Raw genomic sequence first — 7,781 nt, 5'->3', positions numbered from 1 at the left:
AAAAAAAATAAAAATAAATAAAAAATAAATAAAATAAATAAAATAAATAAAAACAAATAAATTAACCATAAAAAAAAGACAGCCAGATTCCTGTTTCTTTTTTTTTTTCTTAATAGATTTAAAAAACTATATATTTTTTTATTGATTTCAGGAAGGGAGAGGGAGAGAGAGATCAAAACATCAATGATGAGAGAGAATCATTGATTGGCTGCCTCCTGCACACCCCACACTGGGGATCAAGCCTGCAACCTGGGCATGTGCCCTGACTGGGAATCCAACTGTGACCTTGTGGTTCATAGGTCGCCGCTCAACCACTGAGCCATGTTGGCTGGGTTAGAAGCTCTGTTTAATCTGTATTTTTCAGTTAAGAAAACAGAAACTTAGAGAGATAGGTCACATGACCAGAAGGGGCAGAGGCAACACCTGAACCCAAGTCTTTCCCAGCGATGTAGGTGCTCACTCTCACCTGCGTCCCAGTGCCTCACATTCATGCTGTTCTTTCCTGACCAGAGATGATTTTTTTTGATGGAGATGAACAAACGAGAAAAAGAGTTCATAGGTCGACACTCAACCACTGAGCCACACCGGTCAGGCTGAATTTGTCTTGAAGTTAGAATTAGGCTGGTGAGTGTTGTAGGGATAAAGGAAAGAAACACACTCACTGTTGTCAGGGGTTGCCCTAGGTCAGTGGTCGACAAACTGCGGCTCGCGAGCCACATGCGGCTCTTTGGCCCCTTGAGTGTGGCCACGAAGTTTCAATCGAACTGTACGTGCACGCCCGCATGTGGTATTTTGTGGAAGAGCCACACTCAAGGGGCCGCAGTTTGCTGACCACTGGTCTAGGAGCTTTCCCATGTTATTAGATCGCTACAGACCCGATGCACGAAATTCATGCAGGAGGGGGTGGTCCCTCAGCCCGGCCTGCGCCCTCTCGCAATCTGGGACCCCTCAGGGAATGTCTGCCGGGGAGCGGGCCTAAGCCGGCAGTCAACATCCCTCTCGTAGTCTGGGAACCCCTCTCTCCTTACTGCCCACCTACTCGCTGCTCCTTACCACTTCGCTTGCTTCTCCTTATCGCTGCTGCGGAGGCGGGAGAGGCTCCTGCCACTGCTGCTGAGCTCACCAACCTGAGCCCATCTTCTGGCTGAGCGGCACTCCCTCTGTGGGAGCGCACTGACCACTAGGGGGCAGCTCCTGTGTTGAGCGTCTGCCCCCTGGTGGTCAGTGCATGTTATAGTGACCAATTGTTCTGGTCATTCTGCCATAAAGGTCACTTAGGCTTTTATTATATAGACTAGAGGCCTGTTGCACGAAGAGATTCGTGCAATAGGCCTTCCCTTTCCCTGGCTGCCGGCACCGGTTTTCCTCTGGCACCCGGGCCCCAGGCCTTCGCTCCGGCTGGAGCCTTCAGTCTTCGCTCTGCCGCTTCCCGCCTACGTATGCAAATTAACTGCCATCTTTGTTGGGTTATTTTGCATACTCTCCTGATTGGCTGGTGAGCATAGTGGAGGGACGGCTAATTTACATGTTTGTCTATTATAAGGTAAGCTTGTCATCACCGAGCAAGATAGGTGCCATTACCCTCGGTTTTTACAGATGAGGAAGCTCAGAGATTTACCCACTTACTACCTAGCATAATATCCATCTTCTCCCCTAAGAAAGATGTTTAAGTGAAAACATCTTGTTATTTTGTGCATAATATGCTTTTTTTGGGTTTTTTTGTTTTTGCTTTAAAGGGGGGAGTCCATGGTAGTTATTTATTTTTTTCTGATATTTTCATATTTAGAGTGAGTGACAGAGATTTAGGAAGATGTGGGGAATTGTTGGGCCTATCTCTTTCCTTCTCCTATTGTGTTTTCATTTGGTTTGGGTCACTGTTAAAATGTAAATATGGCCCAGCTGGCATGGCTCAGTGGTTAAGCATCAACCTATGAACCAGGAGGTCACAGTTGGATTCTCAATCAGGCACATGCCCAGGTTGCGGGCTTGATCCCGTGTGGTGTGCGCAGGAGGCAGCTAATCAGTGATTCTCTCTCATCATTGACGTTTCTATCTCTCTCCCCCTCTCCCTTCCTCTCTGAAATCAATAACAATGTATTTTTAAAAATGTAAAAATGCTACCTAGTAGGGGTAGTACACACCCATCACTTTTATCTACATTTCATACTTGAGCAAGAATTAGTTTCTGAGATGGGTCCTTAGAGAGAACAGAGTCCAGGAGATGGGACCCAGGACAGGTGAGAGTTTAAGGGAGAAGAAAAGGGCACTGGCACATCCCAGAGGAATAGCAGCAGGAACTGGGGCCCATAAGGAAAGACTGTCATCACACTGTCAGCTTCCAGTGTTCTCTATCAGTCCTGGTTGCTGCAGAAGTCAGTGGCAGTGACAGCACTTCTTAGTGTCAAGAGTTAGGCAACTCACACAGTTGCCTCTTAGCCCACTCCTGCTTCTTTGATAGGAGCAGGGCCTTCTAAAGATAATAAGCATCTCTGTTTTTAAATTGTATTTCAACAATTCAAAACCTGGTGGTCTCATAATTACAAATTGCTAAATGTTAGAACCAGAAGGAGATGATTTTCTATTACAACAATGCAAGGTCATAAAACACTCTCTTCTTCCCCACTTTCCAGACAATTGCAACACGACTTTCCCAGGGCCCTGATTTTCAGCACGGATGACTTTTTCTTCAGGGAAGATGGTACCTATGAGTTCAATCCAGACTTCCTAGAGGAGGCTCATGAATGGAACCAGAAAAGAGGTGACCAATTCTTTTTCAAACTCCTGAGAAATCCTATTGTGCACTTACTAGTAGATTGTAGCTGCTGCAGAATGATACATTTAATTGCCATTCTCCCCTCCACCCAAACAGAATGCAAACCTTCCTAGATTCCAGGAAAGAGAAAATGATTGATAATGGGTCCTGAAATAGGCGGCATTAACTTTGTGTGATGAGGACATGCTGTAATAAAATGACAAGATATGGGTATGCTCACCCTTTCTCTCTGACTGTTGCATGTTGTTCACTGTTGTATAACATTGTGTTGCAGCAAGAAAAGCAATGAGGAATGGCATATCCCCCATTATTATTGATAATACCAACCTCCACGCCTGGGAAATGAAGCCCTATGCAGTCATGGTAGGAAGAAGTATCATTCTGAATTTTCAGTTATGGACATTTTGTGAGAAAGTTGAAACTTTTGTTCTTTTCTCATTTTCTGATCTTCCACGATCTCATATGTATTAACAGTCTCTCACAGAGCAGGTAAAGCAGTTATTTTTGTGTTCCTCTGCTGTTCAGTGGCTCAAATTTGCTGACATGCTATTATCACCTTGGGGTACAAGTTGTAAATAGTTCTGGATCAACATTTTTGATAGCTTTTGTCTCGTTTGTTTTCCTAAGGGAAGGTCCACATGGAGCACCCATGGAAACTTGCAGAGAAAGGGAGTTTCAGGGCAACAGAGTTTTTAGTTTAAAAACAGATTTAAGATTAATACTGTAATCCTATTAAGACACTAGCATGCAAATATAACCATTCAGCTCTTAATTGTTAGAATAGGAAAAAACAGTAAGATGAATACAGTGTGCACATTTTTCTTTAATTTTGAAGAGTCTGAACTGTTTTCAGACATGTCTCATCTCTTATGCTAGTGAATTTTCATTCCCTATTGGGTGTAGGAAGGAGAAAAGATCCAGACACAATCAGGGGACAGGAAGGAGACAGCTGAATGTCTGTTTTTGTCATGAATAGCTCCCAAACTGGGCTCATACCAGTCTATTTTTAGGCCTCTTTTCACATTTTGGGCAAAATAGCTTATATACAGGTGTGCTTTTCTCTAACTATATTCTCATCAACTTCATGTAGGCCCTGAGGGTGGGACTTTGGTGAAAACAGGAGGGAATGAACATTAACTTTGTGGTCACTTCAGTTCATGGATCAAGAGTCCACTTGGGAGAGAAATGAACAGGGATATGAAGAGTGAAGTTAATTAAGGCACAACTCAAAACCACGAGTTAGGGGGAACGGAAAGTCACTTAAGGGAAGTCACGTTACTTTTTATTTTCTGGTTATGTACAATCTTTTTCAGCCATCCACAGCTATTAATAAGACCCAGAAATTAGATATTTTCCATATATGATGCTTGACTTCTTTCCTAATTAGAAGTGTTCATCTCAAGAATGAAGAGGACATCTTTTTACTTAGCTCTTTTCATTGAACTTTTATTATTGAGAGTTCAGTTTGAGATAAAAACATAGTAGTGAATTTGTGAATTCAAAGGATATTTGGGTGTTTATATGTAAACTGTAAGTTTTCTATTTTTTTTTTTTTGGTAAACTATAAGTTTTCTAACAAGGAAATGGGCACAGTGTACTGAGCCACAGTGAGCTATTTTTGGAAGGAAGAGTATGTAAAGGATGGGGGGAAATCACTTTTATTTCATAAGCTCTGCTTCTATGGCACTACCATTTTCTAACCAAGGCATGAGGAATAGGACAAGGCATTTGACAGACATAAATCTATGATAATCCTATAAGGGACTCTGAGAAGCCATTGAGGTCATTGCTCATGGACAGGAAGTTTTAAGCTAGTTCAGCTATTTTTAAAAATGTCTAAAACAAATAACCTTCATAATTTTCCTATGTAGTAGATAAAATGGACCAAAATTTATCACTGGGAACTGTAATATAATCTGAGAGTGGCTAAGTATGGCCATGAACCAACTATATTTATTAAGATAAACTAAGGCACTGGCTTACTGGTAAAACAAAAGAAATTTTATAAAAGATATGCAGTGAATGTTTAATGCCAGTATGAACATTCCCATGCAAACATACCGTGTGTTCAATGTTTTATGTGCTTTTGAAAAATTAGGCACTTGAAAATAACTATGAAGTTATATTCCGAGAACCCGAGACTCGCTGGAAATTCAACGTGCAAGAGTTAGCCAGGTACTTCTGTGTTTTTCTAGCTCCTCATTATGTGTCCTGCTGTTTTCAGGTATTTCAGACCGAACAAAAGAATCTTTTCAGGCTGGAAATGGACATGGTAGTTTTCAGGCCAGAAATGGTAATTCTTAGAAACTGATAACTTGGGAATTATTAATGTGAAGACTGTAGTTTTGGGTCAGTTTTCTAATATAATGCTAATTCTTGGCTTGGACTCAGTTCTTCAAAAGAATACATTTAACATTCGGCTAAAATGCTTCTTCATTAATGAACATTTAAAAGCACTTTCTTCTGCATGGGATTGCACATGTCAGTGGTGTTTTTGCATTTAGGCTAAATAAATATCTTTAGATGCTGAAAAGTCTGTGGTTCATTTGTGGTCCAGATGCTGCTTCTAATTTATAAGCAATAAATGTCCAAATAATACTAACTTGTTGATTGAATGCATGGGTTCTGATATTATCTGTGTTACTTGATAATGTCAATGATTTAAGTAACCAGTGAAAACAATTTACTTTTTAGGAATAAGGCTAGTTCATCTTATGGTTAAAAGGAGATACAGTGTTTCCAAAGTGGGTTTGTGAACCACAACCACCTGAGCTGGATGTTAAAAATCCTAGCTCGAGGCTCTCTTTCCATAGTTGGAATCTCTGGGAATTACATTTTGACTTATATCCCCAGTTGATTCTCATGCCCACTAGGATTTAAGATTGTTTTAATAAGCATCTAGAAGTGTCCAGGACTGACCCACATAAATTGATATATTCATGCTTAACAGGCAAATCTACCATGAAAAGATCTCCTGGTGTTCTATTGTGTCTTGAAGCACAGAATTGAGATTTCCAGAAACAAAGCATTTCTGATGCATTAGCTCTCTACAAGCCTCAGGGTGGTTTAGGGGTGTGCAGGGCAGCATGAAAAACAGGAGTGGAACCTGAAAGAGGACTGCATAACAAGATGTTATGCTTTTGTCACAGTTAAACCCTGAGGATAGAGTGCATACCTATGTAATAATACAGGACTTGTAAAATACAAGTAACTCATTTTGATATCTGGCCTTAACTCTATGTTTGCATGTTTTTCCATGTAGAAAAAACATTCATGGAGTCCCAAGAGAAAAAATACACCGAATGAAAGAACGGTATGAGCACGGTGTTACCTTTCATAGTGTGCTTCGCGCAGAAAAACCAAGCAGAGTGAACAGAAGCCAGGACAGGAGCGGTGCATCGCCTTCCAATGGGACAGGATACTGGAATACCTACGCAGAGTTTCCAAACCGGAGGGCTCCTGGGGGCTTTACACATGAGAGCCCCTTTAACAGAAGAGGCGGTTATCACCATGGATATTAGAGGCTGATCTTACAGGCAGAGTTTTCCTAAATCAGTTTTTACTTCGATTTTTGGTATTTATTCTTTGTTCAGTTTTAGTCAGAGCTCTAATTCCAGTGTAAATAGTCGAACCTGAACGTTTTTGAGCAGAAGTCATCATATTCATCTTCAACAGGCATTTGTTAGTGATGCTCTATGCATGGCCTGATGCTGGGAGTTCTGCAGGTTTGGTTAGACCAAGTCACTCTTTCTAGGAAAACAATTAATTTGAAGATGAAACCTGAGAAACATACCCAAGAATGTAATCAATTAGTCACATAGGTTCATAAATAAAGTGTTTACAGTATATATAATAAGCTTCAGTACCACTTTCTCTGAAGTAATCTATTTTTTCAGGAATTCATCTCCATCAGGAAAGTTGGAAAGATGGGAGAAGTGAGAGGCAGGAATAATTTTAGTACCATTGCTACTTTTTAAATCTATGTATCCAAAAATGTGAAATATATGGCTGTAATGATGATATTGATTTTCCTTTAAAATGAATATACTAAGAAGTATACATCTAAAGGAATACTGTCCTTCAAAGTAGACACTTTGGGAAATTATTCCTTTATTCTAATGACGTGTCATTGTTAAAAATGTCTGTCAAATCCTTCTTAATAGCTATACCAGCTACTGAGGAAAATCAGTGTCATTATTTGAAGTCACAATTTTAGTTTTGTGTTTTAACTACCACTCTATTGAACAGGATTAAACCTGAATAACTTTTGGCTGTTGTGCTAATAGTATAAATAAAACAAACCTCCTTTATAAAACATCAATTTTTAAGATGAATCATTAAGCAACTTTTAAAATTTTGCTTATAAGTGTAATTAGTAGGCAGCCCCAATGTTTGGGAGTACAAGGAATTAAGCATCCCAGGATATAAATTACAGAGGGATAAGATGAGCAATGTTGGTGTTTTATATGACATCAAGACAATGAAGTTCTACCACAACTCTGGAATGTCCCTCAAACCAATACTGAATTTGTGAATCCAAATTAAATCTGAATAGAGGAATCAGATTTTGTGTGAGACCCAAAATAGATAAGAACATGTAGGATGTATGCTTTATTTCTTGTTGGCTAACGGCTTCTCGCTAATGTTCTGTGAAGTATTTTAAATGTCTTATATAATGGTGCTTTTATGGTTATTAAAAATTATAGTATATGGTATTGCTTTATATGGATTTGTCATTGAATCTAAGCCTTTTTTGTTCAACAATATAAAAAATTTAATTACCGAAATCCCACAGAATTCTACCATATTAAGATACAATTTTTCACTCTGGCCAGTTTTGCTCAGTAGTTAGAGCGTCAGCCCAAGGACTGAAGAGTCTTGAGTTCCAATTCCTGATCAGGAGCATGTACCTCAATTGCAGATTTAATCCCCAACCCCAGTTGGAGCATGTGCAGGAGGCAACCAATCAACATGTCTCTCACATCATTGTCTCTCTCCCTCTCCCCCC

The 7,781-nt window shown here is 40.0% G+C and overlaps 1 protein-coding gene across 1 annotated transcript; it reads left to right on the top strand.

Annotated features, from left to right (window-relative positions):
• Positions 1-2,558: 2,558 nt before the first annotated feature.
• Positions 2,559-7,488, top strand: N4BP2L1 (NEDD4 binding protein 2-like 1). Its single transcript, XM_005880013.2, has 4 exons — positions 2,559-2,758; positions 3,048-3,136; positions 4,872-4,948; positions 6,036-7,488. The coding sequence occupies exons 1-4, from the start codon at positions 2,590-2,592 to the stop codon at positions 6,292-6,294; spliced, it is 594 nt and encodes a 197-aa protein (XP_005880075.1). The 5' UTR covers positions 2,559-2,589; the 3' UTR covers positions 6,295-7,488.
• The last annotated feature ends 293 nt before the right edge of the window (positions 7,489-7,781 follow it).

Source organism: Myotis brandtii, unplaced genomic scaffold (genome assembly GCF_000412655.1).
Source record: "Myotis brandtii unplaced genomic scaffold, ASM41265v1 scaffold62, whole genome shotgun sequence".
Lineage (NCBI taxonomy): Eukaryota > Metazoa > Chordata > Mammalia > Chiroptera > Vespertilionidae > Myotis > Myotis brandtii.
Note: the sequence above shows the minus strand (reverse complement) of the source record. Positions and strands in the feature narration are given on the sequence as shown.

Excerpts from the sequence above, each read along its gene's own strand:
- N4BP2L1 (XM_005880013.2), top strand. The coding sequence starts at position 2,590 with ATGCAAGGTCATAAAACACTCTCTTCTTCCCCACTTTCCAGACAATTG. Across the intron at positions 2,759-3,047 it reads TGAATGGAACCAGAAAAGAG|CAAGAAAAGCAATGAGGAAT; the intron begins GTGACCAATTCT and ends ATTGTGTTGCAG. Across the intron at positions 4,949-6,035 it reads AACGTGCAAGAGTTAGCCAG|AAAAAACATTCATGGAGTCC; the intron begins GTACTTCTGTGT and ends TTTTCCATGTAG.